This window comes from Aspergillus ambiguus (genome assembly GCF_047715705.1).
Source record: "Aspergillus ambiguus strain CBS 117.58 unplaced genomic scaffold BDV59scaffold_11, whole genome shotgun sequence".
Taxonomy (NCBI): domain Eukaryota; kingdom Fungi; phylum Ascomycota; class Eurotiomycetes; order Eurotiales; family Aspergillaceae; genus Aspergillus; species Aspergillus ambiguus.
The window spans coordinates 572,927-593,564 of record NW_027395524.1 but is presented as its reverse complement, the minus strand read 5'-3'; the positions used below and the strand labels follow the sequence as shown (position 1 = coordinate 593,564).

Sequence of the window (20,638 nt, the reverse complement as noted above, 5' to 3'; positions counted from 1 at the left end):
CGAGAGGAATTTATTAGATCAATAATGGCCATACCACTGAGCCTCATACTCAACCATCTGAGCCGTTCACTGTGCTTTCTATACCTCCCTATAGTTGAGACGGTATAGACACGGACTCCGGCGCTGTTTAGATCCCCGACGGTACAGTTACGGAGTACCTAACATTACCGCCCACAATCTTCAGGCTTGATAGGGACCTCCACCGCAGCCGTCTGCAACTCTGCAGCATTGAAAGCACTCCACGCCTACACTACGCCGAATAATCTCCTGTACATGCTACACGCCAATCTATACGTATAGTCGACCTTCCCTTCCTCATCACAACACTCCTCCGCTTGGACGGCCTCGTCGCGGCGTTGTCCCCTCAGTGTCCAACGCGATGTCGACACTCCACGCAGCCCCTGCTCGTGACGTTTTCGATATCCACAAAGCGGCCCCTCTACAACCTTCTCTTGCAAAACCTTCGAGATACTCGGACGAGGATGGGGCAGGCACAGATACCGATCCTTCGGGAGACCAGTCTCGAGAAGCCAGTGACCAGGAGGAAGAGGACGTGGACGATTCGGTCAAGGAAGACATGAAGAAGCTCGAGGATACATTTCCGGGAATTTCTGACCGCTTCAGGCTGGTCAATAGGATTGGAGAAGGTATGAAACCGTTGACGTGTTTGTGTTGGATGCGTTCTCACCATCTTATCATAGGCACATTCTCTACGGTCTACAAAGCCGAAGACCTTCTATACGACGACTACCGAAACGACTGGGATTCTTTTCCAGAAAACCAACAAGACACATGGACCAGCCCGCCGTCAAAGCGTCGGCGAGTCGAAGGAGCGAATGGTTCGCTCGCCGTTAAACGACGAAAGCCGCGTTACGTGGCGTTGAAGAAAATCTACGTGACCAGCAGTCCGCATCGCATCCAGAATGAGCTCGAACTTCTGCACGACCTCCGGGGGTGTCGATCCGTGTGTCCTCTCATTACCGCCTTCCGTCACCAAGACCAGGTTGTGGCAGTGCTGCCCTTTTTCCCTCATAGTGATTTCCGCATCCAATACCGCACGTTTCTCGTTGCGGATATGCGCCATTACTTCCGGTCTCTGTTCACCGCGTTGCACTCAGTCCATAAACACAATATTCTCCATCGAGATATCAAGCCCACGTAAGGACCTACCTAGCACCCGTCTCGTCCGTCTGCTGACCCCCCTGCAGCAACTTTCTCTACAATCCAGACCTGCGGGAGGGCGTTTTGGTTGACTTTGGTCTGGCCGAGGTAAGCCTCTACTCCAACTTTTTGAATCATTTAACTCACATATTCGCAGCGAGAGGGGTCCGAATATACCGGCACCTGTTTGTGCACCAACCCGGGATTTATCCGTCGCAGTCGGCTCATGCAAAGCTACTACTATACGCATTGCTCACCCACAACACCATCCACGGGCTATCCCAAGAACGACTCCAGGCCGTCAAGACGGGCCAACCGAGCAGGCACACGAGGGTTCCGGGCTCCGGAAGTTCTTTTCAAATGTACATCTCAAACGACGAAAATCGACATGTGGTCGGCGGGTGTTATCCTATTGACTCTACTTGGACGCCGGTTCCCCTTTTTCAACTCGGCGGATGATGTGGACGCAATGATCGAAATGGCAAGCATCTTCGGAACGCGTCGTATGCGAGCAGCGGCGGGTATGCACGGGCAAATCTTCGAGACCAATATCCCCACGATTGGAGAAAAAGGATACAGCTGGGAGAAACTCGTGAAATGGGCCAGCTGTGTGGAAGAATTGACAGAGAGCGAGAAGCAAGCTACTCGGCTTTTGAACGGCCTCATGGAGCTCGATCCAAAACGACGGTTGAGCGCCAAAGAGGCACTCAACCACGAATTCTTCACAGACCCTATGGATCACGATGTGGAGTGGGGTGGTCTTCCTGACCACGATAGTGCAGAGAATACCGGAGAAGAGGACGAAGGGGAGAAAGAAGATGACGAAGCCGATGAGGTTGCGATGATCTGATCCGAAAGACACGAACAGCGCATATTAAAGATACCTACCATTGCATCAGGAGTTTAGCAATGCATCATGACATGAACTACATCCGCCGCGCCATGTCCTAAAGCCGTCTTAAATATGTCAGTTGGACGACGCTGTGACGTAGAGGCCCCTCTAGTTACTGTTCGTGGCTATGTCTCCATAAAAATATATACCGTAATACTTCAACATATATGCACTAACGCTCTATTCAGCCTCCAAAACCAGACTCACGCAGCTTCTCCAAAGTCATAATGCCCCGTCTGCGAGGCGTGTTGGGCGGCGCCCTTCTCACCAACAAGGCTGGCCCCGCACGTATTGCAGCGAATGCGGAAGCCAGCCGTATCGGTGTAGTAATGCTTGCCCTGTAGGACCTTACAAAGCTCCAGCGCTTTCTCTAGCACGACCGGGTCGGCAGCATCAAAGACCTTGGTATCAAACTCAGGAGGAGCATAGGAATGAGTGTACGGAGGCTCAGACGGCGACAATGCAATTGTATCATAGTGGATACCGGAGTAAACCAGGATGCAGCGAGTGCGGGGGCCCTCATTGAAGCGGTCAACGCGGAGGGTCTGTACATCGATGGAGCAGATCTCAATATCGAAATGCTTGCTCAGAATGCTGAGTTCGATGCCGCCGCCCCAGGAATCCTCGTTCTGGATCCAGCGGCAGTAGTCATCGGGCTTCTTCTCCAGAACGGCCGCAGAATAGAGGTCCGGGTGGGCCTGGATGGTCTGGGCAACAACCGACCGGAGCTCGTTCATGGTATCCATGCCTCCCATGATGGCGCTTCCCACGGCACGGAAGAGGCACGAGTTGTCGTCGGGCATGATCCGTAGGACGAAGGTACCCGCATGCTCGGGGGATGGGATCTCCGGGGGGTCATCGGGGCCGCCTTCGGCCGTCGCTGTTTCAGCCGGTTGTGAACGCTGTTGAGTTGGCGCTGGTTCTGCCAGTGTGGATTCATCTGACGCCGTCTCTTTCTTTGTCACGATCAGCTGTTCGCCATTCAGGTTGATTCCGAGCTCTGTGATGTTGCGGTCCGCGGGGAAGTCGTTGAGCGCCAGTGGTTTTAGGTCGGGGTATCCATATTTCACGTCGAAGTGTGTTAATCCACTAACGTCCGCGATCTGGCTTCGAAGGTCGCCCACAGTTGCGCTGTTATCCAGAGCAACGGTTGCTTGTCCGGATGGCCCGCGGATACGTAGTCTCATACTAGGTGGGAGCGGAGGATCTGAGGGTGGGAGAGATCTAGCGGTATCTGGGAAGCAGTTTGTGCGTGAGATATACGAGACGTATATGCGAGTATATGTGCAAGACGAGAGAGAGAGGTAGCTGAAGGGAGGATGAAGAAGAGTAAAGCAGCATGCGGCGTTGAACAAGGGAGAAGGTATGGCGCTTTAGTAACTATCCGCATGTGGGGCAGGCGCATTCAATGTCTTGTCTTGCATTGTCTGTCTTAGCCTCTGATGGTCTCAAAATGTTCGATACTAGGTAGAGATCAGGTATATAGTTAGGATAAAACGACCTATTGACGAGATCAAACAGAGACGAAGGGAGACGGACGATGGAGCATCTCCATTGTAGTACCTATGTACCTGAGCCTCTGGTACCTCGTCTGATTTCCCCGCACCAGGAGGATAGCTTGAGGATAGCTTGAAAAGAGCTCCTTCTCCCAAGCAAAGGCGATCCGTTTCGAGCTGGAGGGACTGGCCCGGAGGGAAGAAGCTATTCAGAGACTATCACGACCAGAACGAGCGCCGATACCAGGTTTCTCAGGCATCAGCAATACCAGACACGGTAATAATACCGTATCGCCACGGTAACAGCGCAGCACGTTACCCCGCTGACTCAGCGCGACCTGGTTGCGCCAAACTGCCAAACTGCCCAGCCTCGAACTTCTCTTGTTCTCCTGTCGCGAATTTGCGCTCTCGATCCTCTCATTCTCTCTCCGTGTCAGTCCGAGCGCAGCAACTACCGCACCCATTGTCGGGCTGGGAAAATCGGTCTGAGCGACCCTTGACCGCGTTCTCCCGCAGCTCTGTCATTTCTCCGCCCCTGCGGCACGGTAGTCGCCTACCACCATGGACCAGCAGTCGGTGCCGCCGTCGCACGTCCAGTCGGGCCCCGAGGAGCCGGTCAAGTCGATCGAGGGGGATGGAAAGGCCGACGGAACGGCTTCCTCCGGGGTGACGGATGAGCAATGGCGCGCCATGATGGACGTCGTGATGGCGATCTACGACTTCAGAGAAGAAGAGTAAGCTAACCTCCGTCGTCCGACTGTCGCGTTCTGTCAAGCTGAACAGTCTCCCTCGCGGACAGTGGCCATGATCCTTCCAAGTTATTCCAGCGGAGCGTGAACAAGCGAAATGTTCCGGATTATTACGAAATCATCAAAGAGCCCATGGCTCTCAGTATCCTGAAACAGAAGATCAACAAGCGAGAGTACCGGCATTTCGCGGAGTTCGTCCGGGATTGCGCTCTGGTGAGTATTGCGCCCTTCTCAGCCGCAGATTCATGCCCGTCGTCTGGAACATAAACGTAGCTGACAGGCGCGACTCGCAGATCTCCCATAACGCGCAAACCTACAACCGTCCCAAATCTCAAGCCTACGAAGACGCGCTAGTGATCAAGGTGGGTGGCAGACGACATCATCTGTCATGTATTTACTGACATGTTTCTCCAAAGGACGTCTTCATTGCCGAATTCAAAAAATTGGTGGACCAAGGGATCATCTCCGCAGAAGACGCTGAGCTTCCGGACCTCGGAGAGATCCCGGAGGCAGACCCCCTGCCTGAAGAAGAGGAGGAAGAGGAAGAGGACGAGGAAGATGAGGAGGATGAAGAAGACTCGGACGATGACGGTCGACGGAAGAAAAAGCGCGGGCCTCGCCCTGGCAGCAAACGAGATGGCGGGAAGGAGGACGGCCCCAAGTCGACCGATCCCGAACTCCGCAAGAAACGAGGCCGACCGCCGCGGGTCGACACGCCGATGGAAGCTCGGATCAAGGCCGTGCTGAAGGGCATTCGGAAGCTGAAAGGCAACGGCATGCTCAAGGTGCGACACTTTGAACGTTTGCCCGACAAGGCCGTGTACCCGGATTATTACGTGGAGATAAAGGAGCCCATTGCGATTGACATCATCAAACGGAAGTCCAAGCGCAAGAAGTATAACTCGGTCGACCACTTCATGCGCGACATGGACCTGATGTTCAACAACGCCAAGGCTTACAATCAATCCGAGAGCCAGATCTACAAGGACGCCGTGGATCTGCAGGCCGAAGCGCGGCGACTGGCCGAGCTGGAAAAGAAGAAGCCGGACAGCGAGTACCTGATGGAGGACGGGCGTCTGCCCTTGCCCGACGGCATCCTCCACAAGGGAGAGCTGTGGAAGGTCGGCGATTGGGTGCACATTCAGAACCCGAACGACGTGACGAAACCGATCGTGGCCCAAATCTACCGTACCTGGCAGGACTCGGAAGGCGACAAGTGGGTGAACGCCTGCTGGTATTACCGGCCCGAGCAGACGGTCCATCAGTTCGAAAAGCACTTTTATCCCAACGAGGTGGTCAAGACGGGCCAGTACCGGGACCATCGGATTGAAGAAATCGTGGACCGGTGCTTTGTGATGTTCTTCACGCGGTACAGCCGCGGACGGCCACGGGGACTCCCTCCCGACAAAGAAGTATACGTCTGCGAGGCCCGCTACAACGAGGAGAAACACAAGCTGAATAAGATCAAAACGTGGGCCAGCTGCCTGCCGGATGAGGTGCGGGAGAAAGACTACGAAATGGATCTATTCGATGTCCCTCGGCGGATCAAGAAGATCCCCAGTCCGATCAAGCATCTGCTCAAGAGTGACGCGAAAGAAACCGATGACCTCCCCAAGCCCACCTGGGGAGCGGATAATGCGCCACCGATCGTTGGTGCTGTCCACCGGCGTCCGCGAGACGAAAACGTGAGTGATGATTTCTTTGTTACGTGATGTTCTCGCCAGGCTAACCTCATCCTTTCCTGCAGGACTCTCCGCCCCCGGAGCCCACCCCGACACCACCCCCTTCACTGCCCCCGGCCATGCCCTCCGGCCCACGACAGCAGTCGATACAATCCTCGCAGCGGCCCAGCGTGGACACTCCGGGCAACGCCGCTCTCCAGGGGACCACGCCCGTGCCGACGCGCTCGCCCGCGGCGCCGCTAGCAGCCAACTCCCCCGTGACCATGCCCGCAGTGGGCTACCAGCAGGCGCAAGTCCCCGCCGCGCAAGTCTACCAACCGGCCCTACAGCGACGCGCCAGCTTCGCGCCGCACACCCCGCAAGCCCCATTCCAGGCGATGTCGCACCAATACGCTGCCGCTGCCGCCGCCACGCAGCCGTCGGCATATACGCCGTACCAGACAAGCCGCATGCAAGCGGCGCCGGGCTCGATGTACAACCCGAACGCGCCGCGTCCGATCGAAGTGTTCCACCTGGGTGACGCGGCCAACGCAGCCATCCCGGCCGACATCCGGGAGCAATTCCACTGCGACGACTACGGGCACGTGTTGTTCTTCTCGTCGCCGCCGCTCGACATCAGCGCCGCGGCGGCCCCGAAGCTCGGGCACTCGCTCAAGTACCTGGCGGTGCGCGAGGAGCGGCGCAAGCAGGTGGAGGCGAAGAAGCGCAAGGAAAGCGAGGCGCGGGAGGCGCGCGAGCGGGCGGCGAAGCGGCAGCGCGCGGACGAGGAGACGGCGCTGGCGGGGCGCGTCGAGGCACTGACGTCCAAGGCTGTCGAAGCGATGACGAACGGGGTCGTCGCGGGCACGGACGCGATCTACCGCATGCTGTATGGCGAGGACGGCGCGCAGCAGGCGAAGGCGGCCGATGGGCGGGCGCGGGAGGCGCGCATCCGCGCGGACCGCGTGGCCCGGGCGTCCACGGCGCAGATCCAGGCGCAGTCGCAGGTGGCCTCGTTTGTCAATCTGAAGGGGCGTGCGCTCTACATGGACGAGGTGGACGAGGGGGCCTGAGGATGGTCGGCATGGAACGGAATGGAATGGATATGCACAGGGAACGGGATGGACGGGGCCATGGCGCATTGTGCGAGTACCTTTTGTATGGATTAATTAGATTTTTCGCTTTCAGCTGGGAGTCACTAGCGCCGGAGTAGGCTCGAATGCAAATGAGTCTTAATCGGACTACGTCCGTAGGTAAGTCTACCGTAGGTACGGGTGACACGCGTGCAAATGCGTTATTTACTATAACATGGTCTCTGTATGATGCAGACCACCCGGCGCAACAGCAATACCTTATCCAGAACGTAGAAACCACTCAGCCAGCAAGATATACAAAAGCGTAGATGGGAGAAAGAAAGAACAGAAGACATCGTTAACTCATGATCGGGTACAGAGAGGGCAAGAAAAGAAGAGAAGACGGATTAGTGTGTACACGAATAGCCATGGGCACTAGCAAACGGACGCAATCACAGACCGTATGGAGTTGAACGCCGGCCGCCTCTTTGACCCGGGATAGACAGATGCTTCGGCCTAAATGAAGATTAAATACGGGAAGGGAGAGGGATCGGGATCGTCGAGGAGCCTCAACCTGCCGAGAACCAAACCCCAAACCTTGTCTAGAAGAAGCTTTTTTTGTCGTTTGTCGTTTTGAGGCAAAATATGCAAGGGACCAAAACCCCCCCTGGGAGATCGCTGAACCGTTCTATGCAAAATGTCGTGTCCGCCAAAGTCGCTGACTTGTATGTTGTGTTTCTGATGGGCGATGACAGGGCCTGGGAACCCGTCTGGCACACATGATTTTAAAGAACTCCCTCTTATATCCGTTTTTCCTTTTTCCTTTTTGGTTTCGTGGACTGTCGTAGGGTCTCGCTCGGAGCCTCCAAGCGAGGACCCGGCTAACGAAGCAGGGGGACCTTCCCTCCCCCACATCATGACTGAAAGCCCGCGGTCCGCGTCGGGGTCGAGTCTTCCTCGGCAGAGGAGTCAGTCTTCGAATTGCCCCAGGACGAGCTGCTCCGTTTGTTGTTCTCCTCCTCTTCCATGGAGAAGACCAGATCGCTCTGCTCCTCGTCGATCTTGCTGGTGCTGACGGGGGAGCGGTCCAGACGGGAGCTGGGGCCGCGGGCGGAGCCGGGATGCAGGGACATGCTGCCCAGCTGGGCCGAGATCATGGACATGGGCTGGCGGGAGGGGGTGGAGGCGAAGGGGGAAGGGTCGTCGAGCTGACGGGATCCGATGGCGCCGAGGGCGGGGCTGGCGCCGAGACTGAGGGCGGACTCGCGGAGCGGGGAGCCGACGTGGGGGAGGGAGGAGGAGCCGTGGGCGTCTTCCTCCTTCTTCTGGCGCTGTTTGGCGAAGAGGGCGCCGAAGCGGGACGGGCTGGAGGCGAGCGGGGAGCCGACCTTGGAGAAGCTTGAGCTGGTCATTCCGAGGCCGCCGAGGTCGCGGTGGCTGGAGCTGAGGTCGTGGTCGGTGCGGGACAGCCGGCGGAGGCGCTCCTGCGGGGTCAGGACGTCATCGTGCAGGTTCATCGGGAGGTAGTCCTCCTCCATCGGGAAGTTGCTCTCGTCCCAGTCGTCGAGGGCGGTGGGGCGCGGCACGCTGGCGGAGAGCATGCGCGGCTTGACGGGTCGCGACGAGTGGAGGAAGCGGGGGCCGACGCTGTCCTCGGGGATGCCGGGGGGCGACGAGCCGATGAAGGAGGAAGAGGTGGGCTTGCGGAGATCCGACCCGTAGGCGGCATCGCGGAGGTTTCTGAGGGCGTCGGAGGGAGCCCCGATGCGCTGGGCGGGCGGCGAGGACAGGTCCAGACCGAACTTGGAGGGCATGGAAGCGGCGACGGGGCCGTAACGGGCGGCGTGAGAGATGCCCTGGCTGTCGAAGGAGGCGGGGAGCGGCGCGTCCAGGGCGGTCAGGTGGCGGTGGTTGGGGGACATGGGGAATCGCAGGTCGTCGACGGGGGAGCCGTACTTGGACCCGGGGTCGGAGGCCAGGCCGGCGTCGATGGTGGGGATGGAATCATAGGGGGGCTGTTGCTGGTGCTGGGGGGCCAGGTTCTGCAACTCGTCCTGGGGGGGTAGCGGGTGGGGATATCTGGGATCGTGCCCGTTCATGCGCTGTTGCGACAGCACCGAGTTCGTCAAGGCGGAGTCCTGATTGACATAGGCCTGCGGGTTGACTCGCCCGCCCAGATTCAAATGGCTTCCTCCCAAGCCCATGCCGCCCGGGTTGGGACGGTTGACGCGTCGACCATCGGGGAGAATATGCGCCAGCGCACACTTGGCTCCGAATTTGCAGTTACCCTAGAGAAGGCGTCAGATGGGATCGCATGGCTTCTCTCGGCTTGGCAGAGGCGGGGAAGCGCCCGCGGACGAGCCGGTGGGCGAGATGAAGGCAGAAGGTACCTTGGTGAAGTATTTGCAGGGAGCATAATCGATCGCGGAATCGGTCGAGTGTAAGAAGGGACAGGCCGGACCGGCCTGACAAGCACCCTGGCGGAAGAATTTGCAGGGGACATGCTTGGTATCTGGCGGAGGAATCCATCAGCGCGGTCTGGTTGACGAATTCTGCAGAACGAGGTAATGTAGATGGGGAGAAGGGAAGAGGAAGACACGAAAAGGAGTCAGAAAAGACTCACTGCTCTGGTTGGGAGGACTGCGGGCAGTCATGTCGAAGCCGGAGAGATTGCGGGAATGACCGTTCTGCACAGGCTGCGAGCCGGCGGGGACCGGAAGCGGCGCACGACTCTTCATGTCGCTGAGGAATCAGCCGGGGGGGAGGAGGATGAAGGGGGGATGGGAAGAATAGAGGAGAGGAGGGAGATGGGAGGTGGAGAGGAGGAGGAGAGAAGAGGAAGAGGAAGAGGACGAGAAGAAAAGAATGAGCGAACTGGGGCGGCGGCGGACCACAAAATCCGGAGGGTGGGGTACAGATGAAGATGTAGATAGAGGAGCAGGATGGGTAGAATGATATAGAATGGAGAGGATATCGACTATAAAATGGAAATAAGACTAGAGAATTTTCGATCAGTTAATATCAATGGAAGTGTTGGATTGTACTAGAGAATATAGACGGTAGATGGGTATCTTCTGTATAGGACACCGATGGAGCCTCAGGTATACCTGGAAGTATATATCAGTCTCCCTCACCATCTAACCCGAGGAGACACAGGAGACACTCTAGAACGACTCATTCCATTCCCCGATACTCTACTTCATTCCGTCAATCACATCCTCTCATACCATAACCCCATCCACATCACCACAGACTATCATACATCATACATCATCCTCACCCTCATCCCCATCCTCAGTATCTCCTTGAAATCACACCCACGGAACCATAAATACCAGCATCCCATTGCGTCATCCCTCCCATGACCTCTCTCATCTGATGATCTCGGCTGAGGTCCTAGCTCCAGCTCCATCTCAGCTCTCAGCTTCCCCCTCACACCACACGGCGCCGATCCCTCCCCACACGTGCATCACCGCCCATCGCCCATATTCCCATCATCTTCACCATCACCCTCACCCAAGACACGCGCCCTCCAGCCCCAACGACTCCCACAGTTCCTCAGCAGTCATCCCCTCAGGAACCACTTCCGAGCACCGCAGCCATAGATCCCGACAGATGCGACGGCGCACGCTCGCATGATTCCGCCAGACCCGCCACTGGCTCTCGACCGCCGCCCGGTCCACCGGGCCGTCGCCGTCGTCGCCGTCGTCGTCTGCCCCCAACTCCCCCAACCGCGCCAGCAGCGACTCCCTCTCGTGCTCGAGCCGGTCGACGTCGCGCCGCAGCTCGGCGAGTAACGGGCGCGTCTGGAGGGCGGCCAGCTCATCGCGCGCCTGTTTCTCCTTGTCCTTCAGGACGGCGAGTTCCGTCTGCAGGCGGGCGGTGTTGGCTTGGAGGGCAGCCAGGGCGTCGGGCGAGACGGTCCTGCAGTCTTGGAGCGCGTGGTAGACGGTTTGTTTGCCTACTCGTCGTTCAGTACTTGTAGTACTATCTAGTTATGGGATGGGATGAGATGGGGAGGAGACGAGAGGGGTACCGGAAACCCGGGCTTCGATCTGTCTCTGCTGGTGGAGGTCTTTGAGTGCCTTTGCGGCGGCGCCTTTGGTGACCTTGTTGTGGAGGTTGGCGGAGATGTCGATTGCCTGGGGGGTGAGCCGCGTACAGGTGGACGTAGGGGCGAGACCGACCGAGTATGGACGACTGTGCGTTTCAGGGGTCAGTCAGGTCAGGGAAGGAACGGTCTGGTGGGATACTTTTGTTGGTCTGGAACTGGTCAGTCCTGGATTGCCAATCTCGTGCACCGACTTACGGAGATACTCCAGGATCAACGCCGGGGCGTCTTTGCCGGCTGAGAAGTTAGACGGATCAGTGCAGGCGGGAGACATCCTCACCGTCTGCGGGAGAGGGCTTCTCCTTCTTCTTCTTCTTGTCAGCCATGGCAGGCGGGTGGTTGAGCGGAGGGGGACGGGACGAGACGAGGATGAAATGAGTAGATATGGGACTGCGAGTATCTACATACTACCTGGACGATCACGTGGCCCACCAACGACAGACATTCATCCATCATGAACGGGGCTGACGACCAAAGGAACCCTGATCTATGCACACAGACAGAACAAACCTAAGAATTCGAAGATCATGCAAGCGCGGCCATCCATCAGAAACCAAGAACCAAGACCACAGTCGATATGAACAAGGAAATGCAGGCTCGAATATGTGAACAGAGTCGGCGACTCCAATTAATACATTATACGGCAGGAAACAGAGAAGAAGCTCAAGAGAAGCAGACGCAGACGCGGATCGCCTTGTGGATGACCATCTGACTTTCGTTCCTTCGGACGACGTCCCAGACGTGAATACCTGGCCAGGGGGCGAAACAGAAATCCCCCAGACGCTGAATTATGAAACAACCGAAATACTGACGCAGAGCCCGTCGACTCCAGGGTATCACATGACGATCTGGGCAAGTTAGACACGAACACCAAACGAACATAGGAGGCAACGTACGCAATCGCTATCTTTCTGGGCAGTAGGCACTCCCATCTCTTCAAAGGTCTTGGGTCCCTTACCCGGGAGACCGCTTTGCGACTTCGAAGGCTTCTGGCTGGAGGCGGTGGACGGGGGTTTCGACGACGACACACTGCCAGGGGAGGGCATGGAGTCGGTGCGTCCCGGGAAGTTGGCCGAAGAAGGCGAGCCCAGTGGTCGAGGGGAACCGACGGGACCACCGTGGCTGGGGGAAACCGGCGTTCGCGCAGGTCGTCGATCAGGCGCGGGACGTCTCCGCATGTCCCCGCTGGGCTCCATGGGGGCCTGGTAGCCAATATCCAGCTTGGGCGTGCCGGACGGCGCCGAGCTGACGCTGGACGGGGTGCCGGCGCGGAAGTTCTGCGGGCCGGGGCCATAGGACGCCGCACGGTGGTAGTTGGGCTGCGCGGGGGAACGGAGGTTGGGGTTGATGCCAAAGGCTGAACTGGGCCGGGGGTCCGGCATGGCGTAGCCCGCGGGATAGACGGGGCGGGCTCGCGACGCCGGTCGATCTGGGTAGGGGGCGGCACTGGACGGGGGGTTGTCGGCGAGGCTCATCTTCGACGGATCGGGCATCTCGATGTTCTCGGGCACGGGCTTGGACAGATTGGGGCGCTGGGCGGATCCGTAGCGCGATTTGATGCGAGCGATGGCCACCTGTTCGTGGTCCTTGCGGGATAACGTCTTGGAGCGGGAGATGCTGTCGATACGGCCGGAGGCATCCTTGTTGCCGCTGGCGGCGGCTTTCGCATACCAGCTTCGGGCTTCCTTGATGTCGGACGGGACGAAGATGCCGACCTCGTAGAAGTAACCGAGAGCGAACTCGGCGGTAGGGAAGCCGCTTTGGGCGGCGCGTTGGGCGTAGGTGAAGGCCAGCTCGTCGTTCTTCTCGAACACGCCCTCGTGCCCACAGAGGAACCACTTGCTGATGGCCATCTCGGCTTCGGGTTCGCCTTGGCGGGCGGCGAGAGCATTGTAATGGAGCGACAGGGCGGGGTTGAAGTCGCAGCCGAGCTGACACAATTCATAGGCGGCACCCATCTTGACTTGGGCCTTTGCGAATCCGTGGTAGGCGGCCTTTTCGATGTTGACGCGCGCGGCGTTGAGGTCTAGCGGGAGGAAGCTTTCGGGCACGTTGACTTGGGGGAGCTCTCGGGCCAAGAGCATTCCGTACACCTGGAGTCGGTTAGGAAGTTTAGTTGGTTGCGATTTGGGAGGATAGAGGCTGACGCACATAGGCACCCTGGGGCGCATTCTCGTCGCATGACTGCGCGGCGAGATGGATGTAATCCAAGCCCATCTGGAAGTCCTGTCGCTGACCATGTTGACCGAGAAGGATCATCATCCCCAGACGCTGTCAAACCATCATCAGTACCAGCCTGGTTCGACGGGGGATGGGCAGACCTACGTAGAACGAGGCGGAATCGGATAGGGCGACACCCTTCTCGTAGTGTCGAATGGCCTTGTCGGGTTCCCCGGAGCTCTCGAACTGCATGCCGATGCGATATTCAGCGCGAGCGTAGCCCTTCTCGGCGGCACGAGAGTAGGCGCGGAAGGCCTCCTTCTTGTCGACGCGGTGGCCGAATTTGCCAAACTCGAGCCACATCCCGCGGAGAAAATCGGCCTTGGGATGGAACTGGTCGGCGAGGAAGTTGACGATGTTCAGGGCGTCCATCTTGAGCTGACGCTCGACGGAGGGTGTCTGCGGGCGCGGGGGTTGGATCAAGGACAGACGGGCCTCGTTCTGCATGGCGACTTCGACGTAGGCGAGGGCGTCCTGGGCCCAGGACAGCTGCATTTCGGGGTCATTGGAAGACAAGACGGCCAGACGGGCGCGCTCGAGGGACTCTTCTCGCTGTTCGTCGGTGGGGGGGACATTGGGCGGGGGGTTGCGCAGGACGGGGAAGGGCGAGAAGTTGGGGGCGGCGTCAGCGGAGTCGTAGACGGTGGCAGACTGTTCGTAATGGGTGGTCGCCTCATAACCGGGAGAAACTGGGTTGTTGGGCTGGACGACGACGGCGGCGGAGGAGGAACGTTCGGGGAACCGTGAGCGGTCATACTGCACGGGGAGTTGAGGACCACGCTGGGGGGCGCGCGCTTGATGTTCCAGATGGGCGATGTTATCCTGCATGTTTTCGGGGACTTCGGGCATGACCCTGACAGGTGAGCATGGGGGCAAGTAGGGGGGAGAGAGGTAGAGGAGAGAAGAAGAAAAAGAAGCGGTGGGATGGATGGATACCTTTGAGGGGAAGGGGATATGACTTCTGGCATGTAAAAATCATCCTGGCCCCCTGGATACCACGTTGCTCCCAAGTTGGGCTGACCCCGATGGGGACCATGACCATGGCCAGGCCCGGGACCATATGGTGGCCGCTGCATGGTGGAAATTATCTTTTGTGTTTTGTTTGTTGTGCGCCGTCAGCCGGAGGAGGATTGTGGTGGGAGAGGGAGAGATACGATATGTGTTGGGTCAGGTGGGGATGAGTAAGTAATAGAGGAGTAGTGGGAGTAGTGGACGAGTAGTAGATAGCACTCCGTAGTACTAGCAGGAGGAGGAGAATAGTAGAATGTTTCTACCTACTACGATAGTCCTTCTCTAGGAAAGATCTATTAATATCGAATTTTAGAACCGTGGGTCTTCTCCGACGTCTTGGCTGTCTCACGGAGGAGTTTCCTGTCTGGATGATTCAGTATCCATATTGATATTGAAGTCTACAAGTACACTACTTACTACACTACTCATCGATATGTCCTCTCACCCCTTCCACCACCCCTACGCCCCCTATGACATCCAGCTCCAGTTTATGCACGCCCTCTACGCTTCTCTCCAGGACGGTAAAGTCGCCGTCTTCGAGTCCCCCACCGGTCAGTCACCCAAGTCCACAGGTCTTACGCAGGAAACTTCTATCTAACTTGTACAGGCACCGTGAGTGACTCCCCAGTCCACTAGTAATGCACATGTATAATGGAGATGCCATCCCAGGGCAAGTCCCTCAGTCTCATCTGTGGCTCCCTCTCCTGGCTCCGCGATCACAAACGCAGCGCCTTCCAGGAAGCCGTCGACAACACCACCGGTAAGGCTACCACCCATGTCGAGGCACATTCTCTGATGCATCTCCCAGGGGACGACGACGAGCCCGAATGGATGCTCGAATTTGCCAGGCGGGAATCCCGACGCGCCCTCACCGAGAAACGCAAGGCCCTAGAAGCCCGACTGGCCCAGTCCAGACAGGAAGAGGACCGGCAGAAAAGGGCCCTGGAAAACTCCGACGGTCCCCGAAAGAGACAGGTATGACTGCCCTCGATGGACCAGACAGAGCTAAAGGAAGCAGAAAGTCGATCCACGCCCATCCACCCCCCGGGATGAAGAACAATTCGCCCTCGATGACTATGACAGTGAATCCGAAGAGAGAAACTCTTCCTCAAATCGCATAGACCACACCACTGGATTGTCCACCAGCACGCTAGAACTACTCGAACGCTTCAAAGGAAAAATCTCGCAGTCTCGAGATACCGATGAGGCCGACGAGGAGATTAAGATCTTCTACTGCTCGCGAACCCATTCCCAACTCAGCCAGTTCACCAGCGAGCTTCGACGGGTGACCGTCCCATCGAGCATCCCCAAGGACCCCGACGCTGACCTCACGAGCGAAGAGGATCTGGCCGAACGTGTCAAGCATCTCTCCCTCGGGTCTCGCAAAAACCTGTGCATCAACCCTCGGGTGGCGGCCCTGGAGAATCCCACCGCCATCAATGAGCGATGCTTGGATCTCCAACAACCAGGCGTCTCGCAACAGCAGAAGTGCCCCTTTCTACCGTCGAAGGAAGACGAGGCACAGTTGTTGCAATTCCGTGACCGTGCCCTCGCTACCGTCAAGGATATCGAGGATATAGGCAGGCTGGGCAAAACGATGGGAGTATGTCCTTACTATGCGTCCCGATCGGTCATCAAGCATACAGAGGTGGGTTTCTACTGTTTATGTCGAGCGGGTGGCTGACATCCATAGATTGTCACACTCCCTTACCCCCTGTTACTCCAACGATCCGCCCGAGAGGCCCTCGATCTCTCCGTCAAGGGCCATGTCGTCATCATCGACGAAGCCCATAACCTCATGGATGCAATATCCAACATCCATTCCGTGACCGTCACGCTCTCCCAGCTGGATACGGCTATCTTCCAACTGACGACCTACGCGCGGAAATTCAAAACCCGTTTGAAAGGGAAGAACCGCAACTACGTCGCCCAAGTCATCCGCCTTGTCAGCTCGATCGCGGGCCATCTTCGCTCCACAATAGGCAACAAGCAGGCCCTCGAAGGCCCTGTCGAGCCGTCGGATCTGATGGCCGGGAAGGGAGTAGATCAGATCAATCCATACAAACTGAGCCAGTACCTGCAGGAAAGCAAGCTGGCCAGAAAGGTCGACGGGTATATGGAATTCTCCACAGACCAATCCCATCCCCAGACCAATTCAAAACCGACCACACCGGTCTTGTTTCATATACAAAGCTTCCTCTTGCCGTTGATGAACCCCTCGGCGGAAGGACGGTTCTTCTACCAGAAGACCGACGGCGACATCCAGCTGAAGTACATGCTCCTAGACCCGACAAACCAGTTTCGTGAAATCGTTGAAGACGCACGGGCTGTCATATTAGCAGGAGGAACCATGTCCCCGGTATGAATCCACGTTCACCATTGCGCCTGGTCCTACGCTAACCAACCGGCACCCTGTAGATGACAGACTACATGGATCACCTGTTCTCCTACGTCCCCTCCAACCGCCTGGACACTTTCAGCTACGGCCACGTCATCCCACCAGAAAACCTCATCATGCACACGCTCCCCAAAGGCGTCCATGGGTCTGATTTCGATTTCAGCTATGAGACCCGCGAATCCGAGAAGATGGTAAGCCAACTTCGGGCATAACAGGCGTTCTCTAACCGCGTGTAGATCATCGACCTGGGACGAACCATAGCGGCGTTGTGCCAGGTGATCCCCGACGGGGTGGTGGCCTTCTTCCCCAGCTACGACTACCTCAGCCGGGTCATCAGCCTCTGGAAGAAGTCCATGATCAGCGAACGAGGCCAGACCGTGTACGCGTTCATGGAGCAGAAAAAGCCCATCCTCTACGAAGCCCGGGACATGACCACTTCGACGGAGGCGCTCCTCCAGGAGTACTCCGACACCATCGCCGCCGGCCGAGGGGCCTTGCTCCTCTCGGTCGTAGGCGGGAAGCTCTCCGAAGGCATCAACTTCTCCGACCAGCTCGGAAGAGGGGTGTTGATTGTCGGACTGCCGTTCCCCAACATCCGGAGCGCGGTGTGGCAAGCCAAGATCCAATACATCGAGCAGAAAGCGTACGCGCAGAGCTCGGGGCCGGAGACGAGCCGGCAGTCCCAGGCCAAGGCGGCCGGCCGGGAGTTCTACGAGAATTCCTGCATGCGGGCTGTCAACCAGAGTATTGGGCGGGCGATTCGACACCGCAACGACTATGCGGCCATCGTCCTGATCGACCGACGGTACGAGAGGCCGGGGATCCAAGGGAAGCTGCCGGCGTGGATTAAACAGAGCATGGAGGGTAGTTCAGGACGGCCAGCGGGGGCGACGATCGGCAGCCTGTCGAAGTTTTTCGCCGCAAAACGGAAGAACTCTGTATAGATCAATGAACGATGCTGCGTAATGCGGGCCTACTATGTAGATGAAGTATGAGATCACGTGCCACTAACCCGAACGGGCACCAGGGCTGCACCCTAAGTTAGGGCAAGCGAACGCTAGCGCACACTCTACCCGCTCCCCCCGAGCCTTGAATTCAACATCTGAGCCAGCCGTCCACCCGACCGCATCCCTCCCATCGCCAAACACCCAGACCGGTCTTGTCGAGCACAGCACCGTCGACAAGATGCCTACTCGTTTCTCGAAGACACGGAAAGCGTGAGTCGAAACTGCCACTCAATTCCTTTTCTCGCCTCGCCCCCCCCGTTCGCCCCGATTGCCGTGGCTTGCGACCAGAAGACATTTCATCCTCCACGCCGAAGGCTCTCGTCTCGATGCACGAACACACAAACGCACCACCTCTTTTGGAACGCAAAGCTGACTGATTGATTTTTCTTCCAGCCGCGGTCATGTGTCGGCCGGTTACGGTCGCATTGGCAAGCACCGCAAGCACCCCGGTGGTCGTGGTATGGCCGGTGGTCAGCACCACCACCGGACCAACCTCGACAAGTACCACCCCGGTTACTTCGGTAAGGTCGGTATGCGGTACTTCCACAAGACCCAGCAGCAGTTCTGGAAGCCCGTCATCAACCTCGACAAGGTACGTTCTACGTTCTGGGAATGAGTTGGGAGATCGAAGACGAGCAGAACGGGATGGATCAAGAAGAACAAGCAACATACTAACGCACCCCAGCTGTGGTCTCTCGTCCCCGCCGAGAAGCGTGACGCCTACGTGAGCGGCCAGAAGACCGACACCGCCCCCGTCATCGACCTCCTCCCCCTCGGCTACTCCAAGGTCCTGGGCAAGGGCCGCGTCCCCGAGATCCCCATCGTCGTCCGCGCCAGATACTTCTCCCGTGATGCGGAGCGCAAGATCAAGGAGGCTGGTGGTGTGGTGGAGCTGGTTGCTTAAATGTGGAAATATCCGGTGTTATTTGGAGAGAGAGAGAGTCAAACGAAAATAGGACAGGTGCTGCGCTGACCACGGTCAGTGGAATCAAAAAGGGTCACATTTTCCAAGCCGATTTTCTCTTTAACGGAATGAGGATTCAAAATGGGAGTCGCGGATCGTCCGTCCGCGGATCTACAAGATAAAAAAGGCGTGCGTGTGACGAGCACGGCATGGCCTTTGCATGCCCTTACGATCTCAATTAAACAAAATGCCATAAAAAGGACGTTTACACTTTCATCCTGCTGCGCCTGCGTTCTGTTGCGTTGATATTGCCGCTCGTCCTGGAACGCCGTGCTTGTAGACGTAGCATTGTACATGTCCTCGACCGTCGTCAATCATAACATAGTTCTCTAATACTAACACAAACTCTATCTATGCTCTCTATTAGATCTTCGATTCCCGGACCGACCCCGACTCATCCCCCCCAGCCAGCGTATCCCCGATGAACCGCACCGCCTCCTGAACCATCTTCGGGGTCACCTCATGTCCCGCCGTCTGGTCGATGATATCCTCCAACGTCACCGCGCCATCGGCAAACCACCCACCAGGCGCGATCGCCCGTTTCAACCAGGCAAGGAAGATCTCCCCACGGTGGTACGGGACCAGCTTATCGGCGCCGCCGGAGAGATTCATGATCTTCTTCCCGGCCAGACAGCGCGCCAGGACGGGCCGGAGGGCCAGCTGTTCCTTCTCCGTCGGGTCGGGGAGGGGCACCGTGCGGAGGGCCGCACCGCCCTCCGGGGGCGAGTCCAGATGGCTGAGGAGGTAGCTGGCCGGGTCGTAGCGGCGGATGGTGTCTAGCAGGCTGGCGGGGAAGGCCTCGGAGCCGAGGATGCGGGCGCCCGGCGGCGAGGAGGCCGTCCACGACGGGATCTTGGACAGTCGGGCGCGGTCGGCCATGAGATTGACGTAGTCCGGACAGCCGATGATGACGACGCCGCCGCTGACGCGGGGCTCGTGCAGGAGACAGCTCCAGGCGGCGTGGCCGCCTAGCGACACGCCCAGCACGAGGTTGTCGACGACGGTGCGCTCCGCCTTGGGGAACACGTAGGACGGGAGGTAGTCCATGAGGAGGGAGACGTCGCGGGCGGTGCCCTCTGGGGGGGAGGTGTTGTTAGCGGGGATCCCACCAGGCTGTGGGCGTGGGTGGAGGTGACCTACGGAACATGGCGAACATGTCCTGCGCATGGCGCGGGTTTCCCTGTCTCCAGGCCTCGTTTCCAAGGGGGTCCACGAGGCGGGAGCCGTGGTTGCGCTGGTCGAAGGCCACGGCGATCAGGCCCTTGACGGGCCCGTTGGTGCGGCCGTCGCGGAGACGCTGGTTCCAGTCGGAGATGACGGCGGAGGCGATGGGGGTCATGCGCTCCTGCGTAGCGAGTCGTGGGTGTAACAGCCAGAGACAGGCGACATCGGTGGCCTCCGCGGGGATTTCGTCGAGGCCGAAGACGGTGGTGATGATGCCCGCTATGGGGTAGGTTTTGCGCGAGACTGGCGCCGGCGGGGCGGAGACGCCGGTGTCGTAGGTTTTGAGAGGATCGGTCATGGTGGTTATGGGAGGGATGTACGGAGTAGATGGAGGAGTAGAAGATCAGTCCATGTAGACAGTACTGTTCTACATATGTGGTGAGGTGGAGAATATATGTCGGAGGTGGTCAGGAACCGAGCTTATTGGGTTCGCCGAAGCCGAGGATAAAAGAGTCGGCTTTACACTGTACGGAGTAGATGGGCCTTTTTCTCCTTCTTTTTTTTTTTTTTTTACTATTATTATTTTGGTCTGTTCGCTCCTGAAGCCGTAGACAGATGTGACGAGTATGGTGTTTAGTCCCTACTTGGTACCAGTGGAGGACTGAAGACGCCACATTAGGTGGTTCTACACAATAGTGGGATATATAATACAACGTACCAGTAGAGTCACT

At 57.9% G+C, this 20,638-nt stretch overlaps 8 protein-coding genes across 8 annotated transcripts; 3 read left to right on the top strand and 5 right to left on the bottom strand.

Annotated features, from left to right (window-relative positions):
• Nucleotides 1-31: 31 nt before the first annotated feature.
• On the top strand, nt 32-2,194 carry BDV59DRAFT_17335 (serine/threonine protein kinase CDC7). The gene is made up of 4 exons (XM_073688882.1): nt 32-647; nt 702-1,158; nt 1,209-1,269; nt 1,319-2,194. Exons 1-4 carry the CDS (start codon nt 380-382, stop codon nt 2,009-2,011), a joined length of 1,479 nt encoding a protein of 492 aa, XP_073549109.1. The 5' UTR covers nt 32-379; the 3' UTR covers nt 2,012-2,194.
• Nucleotides 2,174-3,850, bottom strand: BDV59DRAFT_176271 (ubiquitin-specific protease OTU1). Its single transcript, XM_073689410.1, has one exon. The coding sequence runs from the start codon at nt 3,238-3,240 to the stop codon at nt 2,257-2,259; it is 984 nt and encodes a 327-aa protein (XP_073549108.1). The 5' UTR covers nt 3,241-3,850; the 3' UTR covers nt 2,174-2,256.
• A 260-nt stretch (nt 3,851-4,110) lies between these two features.
• On the top strand, nt 4,111-7,032 carry BDV59DRAFT_201174 (putative RSC complex subunit (RSC1); the record flags this gene model as incomplete). The annotated part of the gene is made up of 5 exons (XM_073693744.1): nt 4,111-4,283; nt 4,349-4,511; nt 4,592-4,660; nt 4,715-5,983; nt 6,046-7,032. The coding sequence occupies 5 exons, from the start codon at nt 4,111-4,113 to the stop codon at nt 7,030-7,032; spliced, it is 2,661 nt and encodes an 886-aa protein (XP_073549107.1).
• Nucleotides 7,033-7,208: 176 nt separating this feature from the next.
• BDV59DRAFT_176268 (putative spindle poison sensitivity protein Scp3) lies at nt 7,209-9,986 on the bottom strand. Its single transcript, XM_073689409.1, has 3 exons — nt 9,656-9,986; nt 9,423-9,544; nt 7,209-9,320 (listed from the first exon to the last, which is right to left on the bottom strand). Exons 1-3 carry the CDS (start codon nt 9,768-9,770, stop codon nt 7,947-7,949), a joined length of 1,611 nt encoding a protein of 536 aa, XP_073549106.1. The 5' UTR covers nt 9,771-9,986; the 3' UTR covers nt 7,209-7,946.
• A 484-nt stretch (nt 9,987-10,470) lies between these two features.
• On the bottom strand, nt 10,471-11,678 carry BDV59DRAFT_17236 (putative TBP interacting domain protein). Its single transcript, XM_073688705.1, has 6 exons — nt 11,424-11,678; nt 11,342-11,380; nt 11,286-11,295; nt 11,220-11,232; nt 11,069-11,174; nt 10,471-10,993 (listed from the first exon to the last, which is right to left on the bottom strand). The coding sequence occupies exons 1-6, from the start codon at nt 11,467-11,469 to the stop codon at nt 10,545-10,547; spliced, it is 663 nt and encodes a 220-aa protein (XP_073549105.1). The 5' UTR covers nt 11,470-11,678; the 3' UTR covers nt 10,471-10,544.
• Nucleotides 11,679-11,790: 112 nt separating this feature from the next.
• On the bottom strand, nt 11,791-14,645 carry BDV59DRAFT_17204 (putative chitin synthase activator (Chs3)). The gene is made up of 5 exons (XM_073688653.1): nt 14,300-14,645; nt 13,469-14,216; nt 13,295-13,414; nt 12,040-13,236; nt 11,791-11,991 (listed from the first exon to the last, which is right to left on the bottom strand). The coding sequence occupies exons 1-5, from the start codon at nt 14,437-14,439 to the stop codon at nt 11,980-11,982; spliced, it is 2,217 nt and encodes a 738-aa protein (XP_073549104.1). The 5' UTR covers nt 14,440-14,645; the 3' UTR covers nt 11,791-11,979.
• Nucleotides 14,646-14,807: 162 nt separating this feature from the next.
• Nucleotides 14,808-19,121, top strand: chl1 (DNA helicase; the record flags this gene model as incomplete). The annotated part of the gene is made up of 9 exons (XM_073694985.1): nt 14,808-14,925; nt 15,183-15,332; nt 15,430-16,022; nt 16,068-16,733; nt 16,793-16,963; nt 17,009-17,636; nt 17,884-17,989; nt 18,173-18,371; nt 18,465-19,121. 9 exons carry the CDS (start codon nt 14,808-14,810, stop codon nt 18,681-18,683), a joined length of 2,850 nt encoding a protein of 949 aa, XP_073549103.1. The 3' UTR covers nt 18,684-19,121.
• Nucleotides 19,048-20,367, bottom strand: BDV59DRAFT_17183 (uncharacterized protein). Its single transcript, XM_073688622.1, has 2 exons — nt 19,884-20,367; nt 19,048-19,819 (listed from the first exon to the last, which is right to left on the bottom strand). Exons 1-2 carry the CDS (start codon nt 20,263-20,265, stop codon nt 19,107-19,109), a joined length of 1,095 nt encoding a protein of 364 aa, XP_073549102.1. The 5' UTR covers nt 20,266-20,367; the 3' UTR covers nt 19,048-19,106.
• Between the last annotated feature and the right edge of the window lie 271 nt (nt 20,368-20,638).

Excerpts from the sequence above, each read along its gene's own strand:
- BDV59DRAFT_17335 (XM_073688882.1), top strand. The coding sequence starts at position 380 with ATGTCGACACTCCACGCAGCCCCTGCTCGTGACGTTTTCGATATCCAC. Across the intron at positions 648-701 it reads GGTCAATAGGATTGGAGAAG|GCACATTCTCTACGGTCTAC; the intron begins GTATGAAACCGT and ends ATCTTATCATAG. Across the intron at positions 1,159-1,208 it reads CATCGAGATATCAAGCCCAC|CAACTTTCTCTACAATCCAG; the intron begins GTAAGGACCTAC and ends ACCCCCCTGCAG.
- BDV59DRAFT_176271 (XM_073689410.1), bottom strand. The coding sequence starts at position 3,240 with ATGAGACTACGTATCCGCGGGCCATCCGGACAAGCAACCGTTGCTCTG.
- BDV59DRAFT_17236 (XM_073688705.1), bottom strand. The coding sequence starts at position 11,469 with ATGGCTGACAAGAAGAAGAAGAAGGAGAAGCCCTCTCCCGCAGACG. Across the intron at positions 11,381-11,423 it reads GAAGCCCTCTCCCGCAGACG|CCGGCAAAGACGCCCCGGCG; the intron begins GTGAGGATGTCT and ends CTAACTTCTCAG. Across the intron at positions 10,994-11,068 it reads GATCGAAGCCCGGGTTTCCG|GCAAACAAACCGTCTACCAC; the intron begins GTACCCCTCTCG and ends AACGACGAGTAG.
- BDV59DRAFT_17204 (XM_073688653.1), bottom strand. The coding sequence starts at position 14,439 with ATGCAGCGGCCACCATATGGTCCCGGGCCTGGCCATGGTCATGGTCCC. Across the intron at positions 14,217-14,299 it reads ATATCCCCTTCCCCTCAAAG|GGTCATGCCCGAAGTCCCCG; the intron begins GTATCCATCCAT and ends CTCACCTGTCAG. Across the intron at positions 13,237-13,294 it reads ATGCGCCCCAGGGTGCCTAT|GTGTACGGAATGCTCTTGGC; the intron begins GTGCGTCAGCCT and ends AACCGACTCCAG.
- BDV59DRAFT_17183 (XM_073688622.1), bottom strand. The coding sequence starts at position 20,265 with ATGACCGATCCTCTCAAAACCTACGACACCGGCGTCTCCGCCCCGCCG. Across the intron at positions 19,820-19,883 it reads GGACATGTTCGCCATGTTCC|AGGGCACCGCCCGCGACGTC; the intron begins GTAGGTCACCTC and ends CCTCCCCCCCAG.
- BDV59DRAFT_176268 (XM_073689409.1), bottom strand. The coding sequence starts at position 9,770 with ATGAAGAGTCGTGCGCCGCTTCCGGTCCCCGCCGGCTCGCAGCCTGTG. Across the intron at positions 9,545-9,655 it reads CAGTCCTCCCAACCAGAGCA|ATACCAAGCATGTCCCCTGC; the intron begins GTGAGTCTTTTC and ends TTCCTCCGCCAG. Across the intron at positions 9,321-9,422 it reads CCTGCAAATACTTCACCAAG|GGTAACTGCAAATTCGGAGC; the intron begins GTACCTTCTGCC and ends CGCCTTCTCTAG.